Genomic DNA, 20,179 nt, shown 5'->3' on the forward strand with positions numbered 1-20,179 from the left:
GAAAATGGACTTCCAGAACCTGAAGATTCCAGAATCTCCCATAAAGATGAAAGAGCAAGAACTGGGGAGGTGCAGAGTGAGTCTGTGTGCCTAGGGAAAAGAAAGATGCAGAAAGCAAGCAAAAACCTGTCCAGAGTGCATTCACCCCCATCTAGAGCAGGCCCACACGGCCTCCGAAAGCCTTAGCCACCACAGTGTGCCATGCCTGTTCTCCTGAAACTGCACATCCACAGAGCTGATCTTCGGGATTTGGAGGACTGCCAGACCTCACTTCTTTTCTTAGTTATTCTTTTTTTTTTTTGGGGGGGGGGGTGCATAGGTACTTTTGCCTGCATGTAAGTATATGTACCACATGTGTATGTGATGCCTGCAGCAGCCAGAAGAGGACATTGAATCCCCTGGAACTGGAATGAGAGGCAGTTGTAAGCTGCTGTGTGGGCACTGGGAACTGAACCTAGGTCCTGCAGAAGAAGTGCCCTTTACTTCTGAGCGATCTCTCTAGCAACACACTCACCATTACACACACGCGCGCACACACACACACACACACACACACACACACACACACACCCTTTGGTTCTTGACTCCTCCTGTGGTTCAGAAGCCACAGCCCTCACAGAAGCAGGGATACTGTTTTGAGATGGACCATTGGCTGGCTGATCTGTGCCCTGTTTCCTCCAATCAAAAAGCCCCTCCTCCCTTATCTTCCAAGTGGTACAGCAAGGCTAAGGAGCAGGGTCAGGCAATTTCAAGAAGCATACAGAGGTGGCAGATCGGAGGACCCCAGATGGAATGTAGTTGTGTTTATTAGCCTTGCTGAGCCCAAACAACAGGTGATCAGAGCTGAGCCTGCTTGTCTTCAGTCCGTGGGCTTCTGTCTGGAAGAAAGAAAGGGGCCATCTATCTTCCAGGGGGCTTACTGAGGAGCCAGTCGGTCACAGGCAGCAGGAGAGTGGAGTGAGCTGCTTAAGCAAGCTGGCTGAAACATGCTAGATTTCCCACTGCCAAACATTGAGATCAAACGATGCACCAGTGTAAGCCAAAGCTGATTTATTACCCCAGGTTGAAGGGATGTCGGGTGGACTCCAGGCAGGTATGCACACAAGAGCATGCTGTAAGCCAGGTGCGGGGTCATGTGGGCTGTGGTCTCCCCAAGAAATGCCGCCCACAGACCAGCTCCTGTTTCTTCAGTACACAGCAAGATTTCCCAGAGAGAGAGAGACCACACACACTGGAGTTAAGCTCTGCCCACCCGCCCTCCACCCAGGCTCCCTGACTGTCTGAGACCCACCCTCAGCAGCCAGCAGCAATTTTCACTGTGTGAGGCCATCTCCTAACTCTGGTCTCAGCAGCCAACTTGACCAAGAGGTCACTGTTGGCTTCTGCCTGGGGACTTCTGCTCGGTCACCTGCCTTATCCCAGCACTACGGGCATGGGGATTCTGCTTCCTCTTGCCCTGGGGACCGGGGGACCACACTCTGCCTTTCTTCTTGGTACCAGGCCCTCTTGATGATTTCTGTCTGCTTGTGGAGAAGCTGGCTTCTTAGGGGAGCCCTTCTGAGATGCAGTCCGGTCTGAAGCTAAGGTTGCATTGGATGATCTCCGAGCCGCTTTCTGTGACTCCTCCTCCTTCATCAAGTCCAAAACCGTGACTGGAAAGTAAGCATTTATTCAGTGAGAAAGCTACAGTCCGGGGAGGCGGCTGTAAAAGACGCACTAGGGGACCCCACAGCCTCCTAAAGAGGGGCCCTGCTGACTTCTGCAATTGGCCTCCAACGCTCAGGCTCAAGCAATCCTCCTGTCTTGGCCTCCTGAGGAGCTGGTACTGTAAGGGCCACCACACCCACCACACCCAGCTTGCCATGAGAGCAATTCTCTGTAATGATATTGCTTTAATGTCCTTCTCTGGCCTTGCAGTAAATGCCTTCCTTTGTGGGCTGCGGTCACTCCAGAGATAAGTGGTTCTGGGATGTCTGCCTGAGATGGTATCCTTCCTCTTACAAGCCTTTGTGACTCCCCATTTTACCATGAAGAATCCATCCCTTCGGGTTCCCTCACAGTGCCCTGCATAGCCTTCTGGACCAGACCCTCATGATACGCTCATTTCTCTATGTCCTCCTCCCATTTGACTTGGAATGTGTGTAGGTCAGAGATGTTGAACATCCATTGCTATAGCCCCAGGCTTAGCACAGAACCTGCCGCAAAGTACTAATAATCATTGTCAAATGAATGAATACATAAATAATTACGTGAATGAATGGATGGATGGATGGATGACTAGAGAATAACAGATCAGGGTAGAAGCAGGTATCTCTCCCATTAATTCTGGTCTGCAGTAGAGACGTATACACTGAGCTACAGGTTAATAACCCTCACAACTCGTAAGAGAAACTGTGGCCATGGAGCCCAAGATGGCTCAGCCATTAAGAGCACTTGCTGCTCCTGTCAAAGACCCAGATTCAGTTCCGGCAGCCACACAGTGACTCACAACCAACCGGAACTCCAGTTCCAGGGGCTCCAAAGCCTCATGCTGGGCTCTGTAGACTCCTGCATACACACAGTGCACATGTAAGTGCAGGCGAAACATCCATCCACATAAAACAAAATAAATCTCACAAAAAGAAAACAGAGTCCGACCCTCCACCCTGGGGGTTTTCTAAGGCTGTGGCTGCACCAATGACTAACACCAAAACTCAGGAAGGGACTCACTGGCGAGCGGCTGGAAGCGGATCTTTCTAGTCTTGGTCTTCACGGGCACTGGCTTGTATCTGCACTTGCCTGGCGGGGCACGCCTAGAAACACAGACAGTTCGGGAAGCAAGATCACCACGGGGTGGACATTTTAGAACTGGGGTGGGCCCTTTCTTGTGCACAGGGCTGCATGGATGTGACAGGACTGCGCTCTGAGCTCAGACGGAGAGGAGAAAGGGTCCTCGGGGCCTTCAGGACGCAGCACAAACAGGAGGTCAGCACGGTGACAGGCACAGCTCGGTCCACATCAGAGCAGCCCAGGACACCGTGCAAGGTCTCCATGTGTGCGTCTATGAAATGTAATGATAATAACAGTAACAATAATAATAATGGTTTCCAATGGCTCACAGGGGGATAGTGAAGCTGTGTGCCTGGCACACCGCAAGTGATTGATGAAAAATGAAATTTCAAAGAAAGAAAAACACTTGGACAAGGCCCAGCACATAGTGAGTGCTCAGAGGATGATGGTGATGATGGTGATGATGGTGATGATGGTAACAGATGATAGTGATGATGGTGGTGATGGTGGTGATGGTGATGATGGTGATGATGGTGATGATGGTGATGATGGTGATGATGGTAGTGATGGTGATGGTGGTGATGGTGATGATGATGGTGGTGATGATGGTGATGGTGATGATGGTGATGGTGATGATGGTGATGATGATGGTGATGGTGGTGATGGTGATGATGATGGTGATGGTGATGATGATGGTGGTAATGGTGGTGATGATGGTTATGATGGTGGTGATGGTGATGATGGTGATGATGGTGATGGTGGTGGTGATGGTGGTGGTGACAGCTGTTGCAGGGGCAATGGTGAATCACTTTGAGGAAAATCCCTTCAAAGGGTCCTGGCACAGATCCTAAGTATAGCACACCTCTCTGGCCAGCATCACACTCATTCTTAAACCGCAAACAATTCCCGAATCAAGCGGGGCTTTGGGCACTGAGCTGGACCTCCCAGCCGGTCCTCTCTGCCGCCACCACTCTGCTCCAGCCCTCTCTCCGAGGTCACTGTCACCCCATGTAGGCCAGTGGCTTAACTTGACCGGCTTGCTCTTCTGTCTTCTTGGCATCCTGTGAACAGGTGTGTGTGTGCTCGGTGCTTGCTGTGGCCCCCATGCACAGTGACAATAAATGCCGTCATGAAAAGAGGAGAAAAAAGCCGGTCTTTGTGGCTCACACCTGCACTCCAAGCACTCAAGAGGCTGAGGCAGGAGGACTGCCTTGAGTTCAAGACTACATAATGAGTACCAGGCCAACCTAGACAATAATACGAGACTCCCCTCTCCAAAAAAAAAAAAAAAAAAAAAAAAAGTTTACAACTGCTTTCTGCCCGGCTTTTCACAGCTGTTCCTGGGAAAGAGGGGTTATCTCCTGGGCACACTTGATCATTGAAGTACCACAGGAGGGGAAGCCAGGTTCACTCTGGAAGCTTTAGTGCAAAGGACAGAGCTCCCTGTCCAGGCACCATCACCCACCCAGAGTACTCCAAAGGCTGAACTAACTGCTCAGGCCAGAGAACAAGAGCTGTGCACAGCAACAGACCATAGAGGAGGGTGGTTCACCCTGTGCCGAGCCACACTCTACAGCCTCGGGGACCAACCACACCTCTCCCAGATGAGATCACTTCTGAGATCACACAGATGGAGAGCCCAGCTGTGAAGTGAAGCGACGCTGGACCCTGAGCAATGGCTAGACCTATGTGTCAGCTATCAGGTGAGCTCCACCTTGGGTTGGGGAAACGAGCCTCAGAGGGAGCGCCTATCTGCAGGTCTAGCTATGAGCTAATTCCTAAGAAGAAAACAACACCAAATCTCACCTTGACGGGTCGACAAATTTGTAAATAGATCCATGTGGTGCGTAGGCACTTGGGTAGGAGGTGGCCAGGAAATACAGCTCCCCTAAAGAAACAGGAGTGAGCAACCAGAACACCATATCATCAGGGCGGAGACACGTCTGGACACACAGAAAACAGCCTAATGAAGCTATGGGGCTAAAATGCTGTGAGCACCATGGATGAGCTCTGGATTCCTGATGGCCAGCCTCTCACTAGGCTGCAGGCTTTGTAGCATGAATCTTAAAAGTTCTTATTAATAAAATCAAACCTGGGGCCAATTATTGGGGTGAAATGCTGGATGGTCAGAGAGACAGAACAAGTCACAGCTAATCTCGCCTGGCCAACTTCTCAGCTGGTCTTGTTTCCTCAGACTGGAAGCCTCTGTGTCCTCATCCCAATGGCTCTCAGCTGAACTGTGTTGCTCAAAAGCCTGAAGCTTAACCAGCCAAATGCTGCTAGTTTCTGGTCCTCACGCCTTATATACCTTTCTGCTTTCTACCACCACTCCCTGGGATTAAAGGCTCGCTTTCTGGGATTAAAGGCGTGTCACCATGCCTGGCCATTTCCAATGTGGCCTTGAACTCACAGAGATCCAGAGGGATTTCTACCTCTGGAGTGCTAGGATTAAAGGTGTGAGTGCCACCATTTTCTAGCCTTTGTATCTAGTGGCTGTTCTGTCTCTGACCCCAGATAAGTTTATTAGGGTGACAATATTTTAGGGAACACAATACCACAAGACTTCTTGAGGGGAAGTTCACCTTTGAACCCCCAAAGACTATCTCAGAACAAGGCCCTGTAGAGGTCACTCTGTGTGTGTGTGTGTGTGTGTGTGTGTGTGTGTGTGTGTGTGTGCGCGCTGCTGAATCCAGCAGGTTTTTCTCCATCACTTCTTTACTCCTGGAAACATCGCCTCAGTGAAGCTCCACCCCCTTCTCCAGCCACCTACACACAGGTGAGGCTTGGGTGCAGGCTGGGGCCATCCGCCAGTCACTTCCTCTGTCCCTCCATCCCTGTTTCCTCCCAGCCTAGCTTTGGCATTTCTCAGTCATTGGGTTGTTTATTTCTTTGTGAGCATCCCCACCCTTCCAACCTTGGTCTTCTCCACACCCCCCCATCCCCAACAACCCCATGCATACTCTCCAGGATCACTTTTAGAAAGGGCCATGTTTCCTCCCAGTCCTTGCCTTTCAGGACACATCCTCATTCCTGTCTCGAAGACGCTCCCTGGTCTCACCTGGCGTGGCACTTGCCTGTGAGCAGCATGGCTGTGTCTGAGGGTGAGCCTAGGCTCCAATGCTATATCGGTAATTCTAGACACAAATTCTCATACCACCAGTTCTGAGCTGTGCTACCCCAGGTGACCTCCCAACCTACACACATACCCAGCTAGTCATTCGTCTATAAGAGAGAGTCACAGTGCCTCAAAGAAGCATAGAGTAACAACCAGTTACCAGCGCTTTGTGTGGGGGAGGGGAGGGAGGCCATGTATATGCTCGTATGTGTGGTGTGCACATGTATGCAACAGCAGGCAGAAGTCAGAGGTGGACTTTAAGTCTCTTCCTCGACTGCTCTCCACCTTATTTTCTGAGACAAGGTCCCTTGTGGAATCAGGACCTCACAATTTATGTAGGCTGGCTGGGCCACCGAGCTCCAGGGTCCGCCAGCCTCTGCCCCTCCGTCACTGTGATTACAGCGGCACACCGGTTTTCACCTAGGTGTCGGGGAACTGAACTCAGGTCCTCACGCTTGCACGCAGGCACCTGACAACCGAGCCAGCTCCCCAGCCCTCCCCTCCTTCTCATCTCCAGGGGAGGCGCCTCGGCAGCGCTGCCAACCTGACACAATGCGAAGCAAACTGCGCTGCGTTAAATCCACGTACACGGCTCATGTGACTTTCTGTCAGCCTCACGGAAGACAGCCCTGAAGCTGCAAATGTGACAGTTCTACGGCTTCATTTAACAGCTTTTGTCCTCAGCTCCGTGGGGAACAGACGATGTGTTTCTCTGCAGTGAGAGAGGCTCTAAGGCTTTGCCGAGTCTGCTACCCAGAATGACAAGTACGGAAGGCACTATGGCTTCCCATACTAATAAGATAGTCTGTAACTGTCCTGAGGAGGGGTCCAGGGAGTCAGGACACGTCCTACAATTTGTCCTCTCTGACTCGAAACGCCAAACACCTTCAGACGTCATCAGACAAATGAGCTGTCTCCCGATAGTTTGTGTGAATGCAGGCCACTCTCTGGCAAGAACCCTCCAAACCATACAGAAACTCCAAAGCTGGGTGCGGGGCTGTCTTACTTCGAGTTCACGGTACATGACTAGAGCCTGTGTAACGTATATGTTACGAGCATGCTCTAGACTTCCAGTTCTATCTTTAGATTTTATCTGCGGTGTCCAGCTAACCTTTTAATATCTATTTTACATTTTACTTGTTAATTTTGTGAATGTGAGGGGCATGTATACCACGGCACATGTGTGGAGGTCGGAGAACAATGTGCAGGGATTGGTAGTTCTCTCCCCAGGTCCTGGGTTCGAACTCAGGTTGCCAGGTGTCAGGGGCACCTTTACCAGCTGACCTAACTTGCCAGCCCCTTAGTGTCTATCTTAGGCAGAGAGATAGCTCTAACCCAGTGGGACTCGCTGCAAGCATGTTTGCTTAGGCCAGCCCTTACCTAGGTCAGCTTGCAAAGTGGCCCCTGGGTAGCTGGGGGCCAGCCAGCCACTCAGCCTCACTTCCACTACACTGGGAGTCAGGTCTAAGAGCTCGTGAGTAAACTGAGGCAGGAGTAGAGGCAGGAGTCTAGTTCCACTGGACAAACGGAAGCTGCAACTGAGCAGGAGACAGTGACCTCCCCGTCTGAAAGCGTCTCGGTGGGGAAGAATCCACAGTGAACGTGAGATGGAGCCTGCTTTGCCAAGTGCTTTGCTAAGTAAGGCACAAGAGAAAGGAGCTCGCCTGGGGGCAGCTTCTCTGGCCTCAGGGCTGACCTGGGGCAAAGCCTTGGCCAAGACCCACTTCCCAGAATTCAGCCAGGGACGCTAGCCTTGTTTGCCAGGAGTCTAACTGCTTTCAAAGGCAGCCTGTTTTCTCCTTCTGACAGATGCCTACAGGCTCTACAAACCAAACCTCCAAAGCCAGGGTTCTCTGCTGCCTCAGAGAAGCAAGACACAGAAGACGCACACCTCTAGGCAGGCAGCCTCTAGGGTTCCGGCTCTGTCTACCTTCTGGGAGGATCCAGCAGAGAAGCCCCACCAGGGCGGATGGCTTGCACGGATCCATCTTCTCTCCACTGAGCAGACTCCTGACAGCCTGTGGTTTCTCTACTTCTTTATGGATTTGGATTCCCAATTTGTAACTCATATAGACTTCTTCTATTTAAAAATCCTGAATTTCCCAAAATACCCTCTGCTGATACAGAATGTTCTTCTCAAAGTATCCATCTAGCAGATAGGTGAGAGGAGAGGAAAAGGCGCTAACTGGATGCCTTCATTACTTCCTCAAGCTGGGTTCCTGTGCAGCCACCCCAAAGCCCCAAGTGGAAAGAGGCTAAACCTGGGGACTCTCACAGCCCTGGCTTCACACCTAGAGAGAATCCCAGGGATCTATAACTTGCAGATACTGGTCTTTGCTTTCCTGTACTCTCTGTCTCTTTGTCTCTGCCTCTGTCTGCTCTGTGTTTCTGTGTCTGTCTCTGTCTATCTGTCTCTCTGTGTGTGCATGCATACATGTGTGTGTGCATTTGTGTGTGTGTGTGTGTGTGTTGTGTTGTGTTGTGAGACAAGATCTCATATGTCCAGATTAGTCTCAGACTTGCCCTGTAGCCAAGGACGATCTTGAATTTCTGATTCTCCTGCCTCCATTCCTAAATACTGGTATTACGGGAATGCACCCAGGACCTCAGGCTCTCTAGCAGCTGAGCTACATCCCAGCCTAAGATGTCATCTTACTGTGTGTTTGCCATTTAAGCCTGGTTAGATAAAATATCCTGTGCATACTTAGGTAAACAAAGTGGAATTTCTTTCAAAATGTTCAATTTTAACCTTTCAAAATGAAACATTAGCTAATGGAATACTGAAACTAAAAATGAGTTCTTTGGTTATATGTTTTTAGGAGCATACATGAGTACATATCTTAGCTTCAATCATAATGATGTCCTTAGCATGCGCCTCACCACCTCTGTTAACTGACTCGATACCTTGCTGCCTCCCCACGCCCCCCATACACCTTTTACATCCAGATCTCTTTCCTTACAAACTCTGACAGAGTCAGGAAGACCCTAAGCCAATCAGTGTGCACAAATCTCCCCCTAGACCATCCAAGAGGAGAAGAACAGGCTGTACATGTAGTCTGACCCGCTGGGCCTTGCCCACGTTCTCATCCTTGTTTTAGAATAAAGTCAGCAGAAGGGCACTACATGAACCTCTCCAAAGTCCGAGATGAGGGCACAGACCCGGAGGTGTCCCTCAGAAGGAGGTGTGCTCTCTCATCACAACACGGTGGCGTGTGGGACAATCAACAGTCAACCCGTTCCCTCCCTGGTGACACTGAAAATGGCACTGCGTCACCTGCCGCTGAGGTTACTAATTACCCACCCAGCATGTTATCTAACTCAGCTCAAGGATCCCGTGAGAGAAGTGACAGTCACTGTTCAAATGACAACCAGCGTGCAGCCAGTGCCCGTGGTTAGGGAAGAACAACCCAGCAGGACGCAAACAGGTTACCTGCTTCGTCTTCCGCAAAGGAGATGATGAACTTGCTGTAGGTGTTGATCAACCCCGGGAAGGCACAGGTTGCGTTGCCCAGGCAGATGTCTCGCTTCCTCCATTTCTTGGTTTTCCTATCTTCCTGCAAAGCCATAAGTCGACTGGATGAAAAATAAAACCTTATGGTGTAGGGATCCGCATTTCCACTCCAGAGGTGATTTCCCCACCAAGAATCAGGGATCCTTAAATACAAGCATAGGGTCTTAACTGAGCCTGGTGAAGTACACCTCTAAGAGGCAGGAGGATCACCATGAGTTTGAGACCATTTTGTTCTACATAGAGAGCTGCAGGTCAGACAGGAATAGCAATAAATACCCTGTCACAATAGATAGATAGATAGATAGATAGATAGATAGATAGATAGATAATAGATAGATAGATAGATAGATAGATAGATAGATAGATAGATAGATAGATAGATGATAGATAGATAGATAGATAAATGAGCAAATAAATAAATAAATAAATAAATAAATAAATACTTCCTTACCCACTCATGAAGTCCCCGAAGATGTAGAGGCCATTGAGATTGGGGGATTCACACCCACGGTAGACATACCCTCCAGTGACCGACTTTCCCACGTCATGGCCATAAGCATAGATGGGCAGAATGTCATCTGTCAGGACCAAGACAAAAGAATAGAGATTCTGCCTGAGTGGAGAGTTCTAAGGAATCAAAAGTGGGCTTCATAATGAAACTGACTGATTGAGCTTTGGACCATTAGTAAGACAGACAACTGAATCAAGTGTTTTTAGGTTGTTTTTATTTGTTTTCTCTCAGCACGGCATGCAAGCCTCCCTGACACCTGGTTCCCCTCTTAGACTTTCAGGCCACGTCCTCGGGTGTTAGCATATGGGAAGTCTTAAGACATGGGTGGAGGTGGAAGGATCAATAAGCACAAAGCCAGCCTGGGTTATGTGAGACCCTAACTCAAAAGGAGGAGGAGAGGGAGAGGGAGAGGTGCTAGTCAGTCTTCAACTTGGAAGGGGTGGAGCCCCAGAATACCCCTTGATTGTTGATTTTGAGGGGCTGCTCTCTTCCTTATGTATGTGAAATACCATTTTAGTGGATGTCCCAACGGGGAGACTGTTTTTAGTTCATGCAGCCATCAAATGAGCCCTACCAAGTGGTTCTTAAAATAGTATGCCGAAAAGCCACTCAAGGAAATCCTTTAAAGTACAGTTAGTTCCTGTACCCCAGCTCACCCAAAAATGTTCATGCATTATGCCTGGCACACACCATGTGAATCCATCTTTTTAAAAAACGTTTTACATTTATGGGTGTGAGCACTTGTCGTGAGAACAGCTCTCAGGAGCTGCTTCAAGTCTTTCATCACATGGGGCCCAGGATCAACTCGGGTCACCAAGTTTGGCATCAAGCACCTTTACCTCCTGAGCCTTCTCACTGGCCCCAAATCAATATCAGTTGGCTTTATTTTCTGTTCCAGAGTTGGTCAACATTCCATTCCACAAAACAGAACTGGTGTTCCAGTGATGTGAGCAAAGGGAGTTGCTACAGAGAAAAGGGCTTTGTGAAAAAGAAAAGGCTAGGCGTTCCTAGGACCAAGGAAGCTGAGGCTGGAGGATCACCGATTCAAGGTCAGGGTCGGTTCAGGCTTATTCTAGACCCTGTCTCAAGAAGCAGAAACAAAAACAAGTCACACAGTAGCCATTTAAAACTCTGTGTTTGTACGGCAGCCACGTAGAGAGAGAACGATATAGGAAAACACCTGATCCGCTAACGTTAGGGAGCAACTCCCCACCCCCTGCAGGGTGCCCAGCTGGCCTTGAACTCCCTATGAAGCCCAAGTTGGCCCTGAAGTCACAGTCCTCCAGCCTCTGCCTCTAGCACTGGGATTCTAGGCAAGTACTACCACACCCAGCAGAGATGGACTTTCTAACAAGGACGGCCACAGTGTGTCTGGCGCCACTGTCTCGGGCAGCAGAGGTACCACCCCACAACCCCACCCCCACCCACACCCCCCAACAAGTTACCATGGAGACAACCTTCAGGGTACTCTGGCTGTGCTCCCCCACCTCCGCTGCCAACCTAGTCAACTCGTTCAAAAGCCCAGATGCCCTCTTGCTTACCCAAGGAAGCATTATGACAAAGTTTCTTATCATAACATTCAAATCCTTCCTTCGCCCTCCAGCCATAGTTCCCGCCTTTAACGATGAGGTCAACTTCTTCAAACTTGTTCTGGCCCACATCCCCACAGAACATGCGCCCTCGGCCCTGGCGGGTGACAGGGTCCCCTCGGTCCACCGCACAACGCCACATGTTTCTGACCCCGTAGGCGTAGACGGCAGGGTGGGCACCCGGCTCAGACACAAAGGGATTGTCCAAGGGCACTCGGTACCGCCGGCCATCGGTGCCTGCTCCGTTCACGTCAACCCGCAACACTTTCCCCAGCAGGGAGCTTCTAAAAGACAAAAGGCCAAGAAAGAGGCCCTGGGTGAGCAAGGACACAAGCAAGACCCACAAAGGACCTGAGGAGAGAAGGGGGTGGGGGTGGTGTGGGTGCAGGACAGGCTGAGAGCTGGCGCCAGGAGAGCTGGAAATCCATGGGAAAGTGACCTGCTTTGTTCTTTTAAATCTATACAAGATGTTCAAGAGTTCCTCACCTCTGGCTCAAGGAGATCTAGAGAACATGACGCCATCCTGCACCACGTGACCCTAAGTAACCGGCAGCTTTTGTTTCCTACCTTAATGATGGGTGCTTTCCAATTTGGTCTAATGTGAAATTTATTTGAAAATAAATAATGGTTTTCATTTTCCCCAGATAGAAAAAGAATAGACTTTTTTTTTTTTTGTTTTTGGAGAGGCTCTTCCAATGAGGAGTTTGACTGCTGGGCCGCACTCTCTGTCATGGAGGTAAGGAACACTGTGTGGTATTGCTGTTGTAATACTTTTTAATGAGCTATTAGGCACATGGTTCTTGGTGAAATCCCTGAATTGCAGCAGACACTAGCTTAGTGTGATTAACGTTAATATTTTACTCCTACAAATAGTGGGAGGAAGTGCTTCCTGGGCGCAAAGGGCAGAATGGCACAGATGGGCTCTGACATGCGTGTCCCGGTCCCAGGGTCCCTCATTTACCCACTGTGCTTCTTTTTCGTGGCTGTAAAGGGCAAACCATAATCCCACACTTCATGCGAGTTTTTCATACGTGTTTCCAGGAGGCCTGGTACTGATGTCATAACAGATTACATTTTTCTTGTCCTTGAAGCACGTCATGTTCTCAAGTATAATATACAATCTGACTGAAGCAGTCACTGTCAACATACCGGGCACTCACTATATATCAGCTCTTCTTATTAAGTGGCTTCTCCTGTGTCTCGGGACCTAGTACAGAGACTGGGACACACTGCTCAATACTACTCTTAAGCCAAACTAGATGGTGGTTGTCATAGAGCATCCTGATAACATATATTTAATTTTTAAATTCTTTTCTACACAGCACTGTAGTAGTTATATTAATATTTGTTTTATTTATCTATCTACTGAGACAGGGTCTCGCTCTGTAGCTCTGACTGTCCTAGAACTCACTGTGTAAACCAAGCTGGCTTCAAACTCACAGAGATCCACCTGCCTCTGCCTACCAAGTGCTGGGATTAAATGTGTACGTCACCATACCTGGCTACATTAAACATTTATAATATTAGCTAGAAAAGTATTCTGTACTGTTTATAGGGCAGAAAGCCAAAGGGTCCTCTCACGGACTCCTCCCACCGGCTCCTCCCACCGGCTCCTCCCACCGGCTCCTCCCAGAGAAAGGGATTAGATCTTCTAAATTTGACTCTGGCAGAAAGAACACTGAACCAGAGGTACACTCAAAAGGAACAGGGGCGCAGCCCCCATCCAGCTTACTTGTTCTGAGCATTTCCAAACTTGCTAAAGGGATCCCCAGCCTGCCCTCCATCCCCAGTGAATATGTACAGATAGCCATCCAGGCCAAAGAGAAGCTGTCCCCCATTGTGGTTTGAGGCTGGTTCGTCTATTTCCAAGATGACCCTGGAAGAGAAAAAGAAACTATAGGTTAGGCTTTGGCAAGGCTGAAGCTACATGCTCTCCAGAAGCTGGCCGGCCTAAGCCACCGAGGTCTGCAAAGTTAGCCAAACCTGGCTTCAGTCTCTAAGGACCACAGCATAGGTGGATTGGGGCCCTGAGGGTTCCCATGTTTCCTGGTGTAATTCCTATGTGAATCTTTTAATTTTTTTTCAGTACTAAAGATTGAACCCAGTGCCTTTGCACAAGCCAGGCAAGCAGTCTGCTACTGAGCGGTCTCCCCAGAGAGCTTTCCTCTTTCATACCATGACCTTGCAAGCTGAGACACAGCCGGGGTAACAGCCACCCATCTCTGGGGTTTGCCTTCTACCCCAGCAGAACATCCCATTCCTTCCTTAGAAAGGCAGATGGAGGAGGTCATTCTGTTCTTTCCAACCCTTTAGCCTGTCTATGATGTGTGGTGGTATTGTGTTCCCCAAAATATTGTGTACCCTAATAAACTTATCTGGGGTCAGAGACAGAACAGCCACTAATAAGGCTAGAAAATGGTGGCACTCACACCTTTAATCCTAGCATCTCAGAGGTAGAAATCCCTCTGGATCTCTGTGAGTTCAAGGTCACACTGGAAACAGCCAGGCATGGTGACACACACCTTTAATCCCAAGAAATGAGCCTTTAATCCCAGGGAGTGATGGCAAAACCAGAAAGATATATAAGGCGTGAAGACCAGAAACTAGAAGCTTTTGGCCTAGTTAAGCATTTGGCTGGTTAAGCTTTTAGGATTTTAGCAGCAGGTCAGCTGAGATTCATTCGGGATGAGGACTCAGAGGCTTCCAGTCTGAGGAAACAGGATCAGCTGAGAAGTTGGCCAGGTGAGGTTAGCTGTGGCTTGTTCTGTCTCTCTGATCTTCCAGCGTTCACCCCAATAACTGGCCTCAGGTTTGATTTTATTAATAAGAAGTTTTAAGATTCCTGCTGTAATAATGGGAAAGGGGCCAGGCAGGAAGGGGAAGGAAGGGAAGAAGGCGGCTGTGATGGAGAGACAAAGGTGATTGTGGAGCCAGCTAGAACTAGTGTCTCATCTGTCCTGGTGAGCAACGTGACACGGTCCAGAGTGACAGGTCTGAGTGGAGGGTCTCAGGGGAGGGGCTGCCTCCTTGCATTGCCTTGTGGGCGTGTCTGTAGGGACTATCTAGACTGTTAACAGATGTGGGAGAGCACAGCCCACTGTGGACACACCATCCTCAGACAGGTGGTCCTGGGCTGTATAAAGAAGCTTGCTGAGTATAACAGCTACCAGGCAGCATCCTCCATGGTTCCCGCTGTCTGTATTGACAGTGTAAGGATTTCCTCAGTTGGAGGTAATGCTGTATGGAGTAGCAAGCAGGCCTACCTTCCCTCAGAGGTGGCCTGTGGCCTGGAAGTGTAAGTCAAATAAATCCTTCCTTCCCCTCAGTTGTTAGTCATGGGACCTGTCACAGCAGCAGAATGAAACCACAGCACCATCTAACCGTGCATCAATAGCTGTATGGCTTTGTGCCATGGCTCCCATGGGAGTGAGAAACCCCACACTAACGGTAAAGGGTTTGATTTCTCGTGGCCACACAATCAATTAGAGGCTACTGTGTTTGATATATGATCTATCATCACTTTAGAATTCCTTTTGGCTGCCAGTCCTGGCTTCTCCTTTGTAAACACAAGTCAAGCATGACTCTAACTAGGATATTTAAGCAAGGGCTATACCCCATAAGGATGCTTTTCTGAGTTACCCAGGTTGTCTTTTCTCAACATGTTTTTATGTGCATTACTTTTTTTCCTGCAAGTATCGGTTTTTTCCCCCTGCATGCAGTTCCAGCAGAGGCCAGAAGGGGGAGGTCGTATCCCTCAGAACTGGAACTACAGATGGTTGTGAGCTGTTGCGTGGGTGTTGGGTACTGAACTCGGGTCCTCGCAAGAACAACAGCTGCCCCTAGCGCCTGAGCCAACTGCCCAGCCTGTTTTCTTAAGATTTTAGGCTAACACTCAGACACCAGGTCTATTCCTTCTCTATCACCCCAAGAACGGATGGGCATCATTTGGGAGCACACACAGGTTCCAGGTTCTCATGGGATTGTCTCACCTCTCTGATTTGGGGTCCGCTTTGTTAGGGTCAGACACAGAAACCTTCATCTCACTTATCCGGATTTTCTCCACCTTCCTCTTGCCCAGACACGAATAATAAATGTAGAACTTGCGGTTGCGGCGGAATCTGGGATGGAAAGCCAGCCCCAAGAATCCTCGCTCATCCCCAATCCACGGTGTGGTCAGCACCATGCTCTTGAGGTCCAGGAAGGGCTGTTCCAGGCGACTCCCATCGGGGAGGTAGACCCACACCACTCCCACCTGCTCGGCGACGAAGAAGCGGCGGGTGCCGTCCCCAGCATGGACCATGGCCACGGGGTTCCTCAGCCCGTTGGCCACCTCGGCCAGGCAGAGCTGCAGGCAGCCCTGGTGGTCCTCAGCCACCGCGCCCAGGTTGCGGTTGAGCTGACTGTTCCTCAGGACATTGGGGAAGCAGTAGTCCTCGTCGGGCAGGTTGAGGAGGTGGCAGAAGCGAGCGCCATCTTTTGCATGGGACTCCTGGAGGCTGCGGTCATTGGTCAGCAGGGAGATGGCAGCGTGGCAGTTGTGGTGGAAAGCTGAGCAGTAGTCTGAGCAGAGGCCCGGGAGGTTCCGGAGGGGGGTCTGAGGGTTCTCGGCATCGTAGAGGTGGGCTGCATAAGGAGAGCACTCCTGGAAGAAGAACAGGAAGCTCCACCAGAGTTCGAACAGGCAAAAAAAAGGAGAAACGGTCTTCTGGAGGTTTGCTTACAAACTGCTGTTAATCGTTTCTCTAGGACCCACATTTTTGATACACAAAAGCAAAATGGCCCACTCTCTAGTGTCAGCCCAGCCCCGTCCGTCCCGTTTGGAGAGCGAAGCAAAGGGAGAAGGAGAGAAACGGTGACAGACTCGGGAACAGAAGCCGGCAGCGGGAATGCAGCCATCACCCTGGCACACGAAGGCAGCCATCTAGAGCCCAGAGTTGTTTTGACTCATCTCAGGAACCAAGCCGGTGTTTCTCCAAGGGGGAGAGACTCAGGCCCGGAAGAGCTCTGCTGTGTGGGTGAACCATTGCACCTCTCCCGTGTGCAAGGCCCACGAGCAGGGGCGAGCAAAGTGCACAGTCAACTTCTCACGGAGCTCATACTCCCTGGAGTTCAGAAAACCACTGCAGAAATGGGGCAGACATGATGCTGGTGTGGTGTAATCAAGAGGTCCTGAAACCTGAAGCCAACCTGATTCCTGCGGAATCACTTCAGGTATAGACCACACGTGGTGGGGGGGAAATGGCCTTGTCTACTTTAACGAATAGATACAAATCAGGTTATATTCTGCTTCAAGTTCAATAAAACAAGGGAGCAGCTGAATGTGGCTTTCTGAATTGGAGAGGACATGGAAGGGAGGGGGTATTCAGTAGAGGGCATCTCAGAAATAAAGTGTCCCTGCTATTTGTAAAACCCAAAGTCTGGGGCTGAGGAGACGGCTCGGTCACTGAAGGGCTTGCTGGCATGAGGGCTGCATTTGGACCCCAGCCTGGCACTGGGTCTGTAACCCCAGCCCTGGAGCAGAGACAGAGGCTCTCTGCAGCTCACTGGCCAGCCACCTACCTGAATCAGGGAGTTCCAATCTTACAAGACCCTGAGACCCTGTCCCAAAACATAAGGTGAAGGGTGATAAAGATACCTGACATTGACCTCCAGCCAGTACACACACACACACACACACACACACACACACACACACACACACACACACACCACATGCTCATCTCAGAGACAAGTCTCCAGGAAACAGCTGAGGGATGGTGCCCTGGCATGAGAGCATAGCCCCAGGGCAATGCCACCAAGGCGGCTGTCCTCTGAGTAAGACTGCACTATGATTCCTGCCTGGGATGTCTGTGCCCATGCATAGAACTGGGGAGGCCAGCATTCTTGGGAACAGTGGTCATCACTGAAAAGAAGGCCTGGAACAGCCACATCATAGCCCTAACATACCCCGGAAGGCGTCAGGTCAAAGGTCAGCCTGGACTTCTGTCCTGTCACTAGAGTGCTGCTTTCTTAACAGCAGCTCCTCTCCTCACCTCCCCACCCCCACCCCCACCCCCCACCCCCGCCCCTTCGTGTTTTCAATCTCAGCTCACCTACGGTGATGCCTCCCAAGTGTGGATGTTGGCTGCTGGTGAGCCTGGAGAAGAGAAACTCTGAGTCATCACCTCCCAGCAACTTGCGGCTCTCTCCATCCAGCTCAGGAGCCCTGCAGACAGGACCCCAACCCTGACCCCACCACTGTCCAGAAGAAAGCCCCCTTTGCAAGGCACCCCCCACCCCCCCCCCCGGCAGGTGCCACCACGCCCTCCCTTGTATGATCCACAAATGCCACAGGAACGCTGTGCCCAGCTCTCTGGTCCCTATAGGCAGGTCAGAGCAGCTGCACTGAGAACTCCATGAATACTTCTCAGTCTTCTGCTGTCTGGGGAAAAAGCCCAGCGGGAAGAGCACGGAGAGCCAGTGTACATACACTCTCTCCTCCAGCTCTCCAGGGAGGTACCTGGCAAGAACGTCCTAGCCCAGGATCTGCCATCAGCCCAGCACCCTAAAGCCAGAAAGCCCTTTTCCAAACTTGCTCTTCTCTCCTCCTCATAGGATTAGACTCAGACCCACCTGGCAAAGGATGTCTTTAATGTAACCTCCACACAACTCGTGGCCCTTCAGGTCAAAGTAGTTCATGATGTCCCAGTACCGGGCAGCGATGCGGTGGTCCTTGCGCTGATCGCAGCAGCCGAAGGAGTCATAGTCAGAGCAAAACTCCAGGTGGAGAGAAGGACGGAAGGGTGGTCCATAATCCAAGCACTGGGGGTGTCCCTGCAGCAGGCCCACCCAGCCCAAGAATGAGAGGCCCAGGTAGAAAATGCCAGGAGACAGCCATGGGCCCGGACGACCAGGAACAGCCTGTGGGCTGGTATGTTTTCCCAGCATTTGGGCCTCGGGGATTCTCTGCTGCCGCCTTCCTGGGTTGGCCTGCCCAGTCTGCCCAAGTTCCCTCCCCCAGCTCCCAATTTCTCTTCCTTCTTTCTCTCCCTCACATCCTGCCCCAAGTTCACTGAGGTGGAGTCCTTTCTCTGGACTGGTGGTTCAACATACCTAGTGATGGTCAGTGAGAGGTGCCCTCACCTGGCAGTTCTGTCTAAAAGAAAAGCTGGAGCAAGTCTCAATCCTAGCACCAAGTGGCTGAGGCTCACAGGTCAAAAGGTGTGATGGTGCCGGTGACCGAGGTGCCGTGATTTCCTCAAACGGCACAGAATTCCCACCATGTCGGGAGCGGGCCAGGAAACTCCCACCTGGTTTACGGTTTCTCTGCAGGCTGAGCAGCACATCACAGAGTCCCAACGGCAGGCAGACTCTGTGCAAGGCAAGCGTCCAGGCTCCTGCAGTGCGGAAGGGCACAGAGACGGCCGGTGTGGGTCTGGGAACACGTCAGGGAGGGACGTCTGGTATGTGCTTAGACAGCGTGGAGGGAAATTTCGTCCATCACAAGCAGTCAAGGGAGGGTGACTCAGTCACTTCACTCTGCTGCACAGACTGGAAGGTGGCTTGGTTGGTAGAGTGCTTGCCTAGCATGCATAAGGTCCTGGGTTTGATTCCCAGTACCTCACAAGCCAGACTGTGCTGTGTGCAACTGTCAAGTTAATACTTAGGAGGTAGAGACAGGAAGGTCGAAGGTACGAGGTCATTCTTGGCTATAAATCAAGTTTGAGGCCAGCCTAGGCTATATGAGACCCAATCTCAAAAGTACATAAAAATACCATAGACTGATTGGCTTATAAACAGTATAAGTTTTTCTGTTTAAGAGACTGGAGAACTCAAAATCAAGGAGCCAGCAAGTCCAGTGTCCAGTGAGGAATCTTTATAGCCTCACAGTAAGAGACAGGACAAACCCACCCTCTGAAGCCCCCTTCCAGACACCCCAGTCGCCTCCTAGCATGTCAAGGGGGTACATGAAAATTGAACTCAGGGTCTCACATATGCTGAGCACACCCTACCACTGACCTGTACCCCTTAGCTGCTATAGTTTCTAAAATGCATACATTGAAAACTTGTCGTCACCACCACCACCACCACCAGCTTGCGGAACCATTGGAATGTGCTAGAACCTCCAGAGACATGGCCTCACAGAAAGAAATCAGGTGCAGAGGGGGTGTCCTGAGCAGTACCTGAGACCCTGCCTTGTCCTGTGCTGTTTTCCAGCTGCAGGAGGTGAGCAGCTTTACCACATTCCTCACGGTTGTGAGGGGCTGCATCGCAGACCCAAGTGCAGTGGATGCGGGACCACGGGCTGAAACTCCCAAAACGGTGGGCTCAAACAAGCCTGTCCTCTGATTATCCTGGACACTTTCATGGTAATGGAAAAGCTGGCTAACTCTTCAGCCCAAAGCCTGGCTCTTAATACTAACAGAGTGACGGGTTTCAACATACAAACTTTTCACAAGCAGATCACGGTGTCCCAGACAACCACAAAGACCAGGAAGCACACAACACCTGACTTCCTTATTTTTGCCAGATCTACGGCTGCTCTGATTTTATTACATCCATGGGGGGGGGGGGCGCAAGCCATGGTACATGTGGAACTTTCAGGAGTACATTCTCTCCTCCTATTATATGGGACCCAGGGATCGAACTCAGGTTGTTGGGCTTGGCAGCAGGCACCTTTACGCTAAGCCACCACACCAGCCCTA

The 20,179-nt window shown here is 50.6% G+C and overlaps 1 protein-coding gene across 1 annotated transcript; it reads right to left on the reverse strand.

Moving 5' to 3' along the window:
- Positions 1 to 1,033: 1,033 nt before the first annotated feature.
- Hhipl2 (HHIP like 2) lies at positions 1,034 to 18,426 on the reverse strand. The gene is given in 10 exon segments (XM_028894573.2): positions 1,034 to 1,533; positions 1,536 to 1,652; positions 2,710 to 2,792; positions 4,576 to 4,657; positions 9,315 to 9,457; positions 9,847 to 9,973; positions 11,448 to 11,779; positions 13,228 to 13,371; positions 15,485 to 16,137; positions 18,108 to 18,426. Coding segments are annotated over 10 exon segments (2,160 nt in total). The 5' UTR covers positions 18,423 to 18,426; the 3' UTR covers positions 1,034 to 1,369.
- Positions 18,427 to 20,179: the final 1,753 nt, after the last annotated feature.

This window comes from Peromyscus leucopus, chromosome 15 (genome assembly GCF_004664715.2).
Source record: "Peromyscus leucopus breed LL Stock chromosome 15, UCI_PerLeu_2.1, whole genome shotgun sequence".
In the NCBI taxonomy this organism is placed as follows: domain Eukaryota; kingdom Metazoa; phylum Chordata; class Mammalia; order Rodentia; family Cricetidae; genus Peromyscus; species Peromyscus leucopus.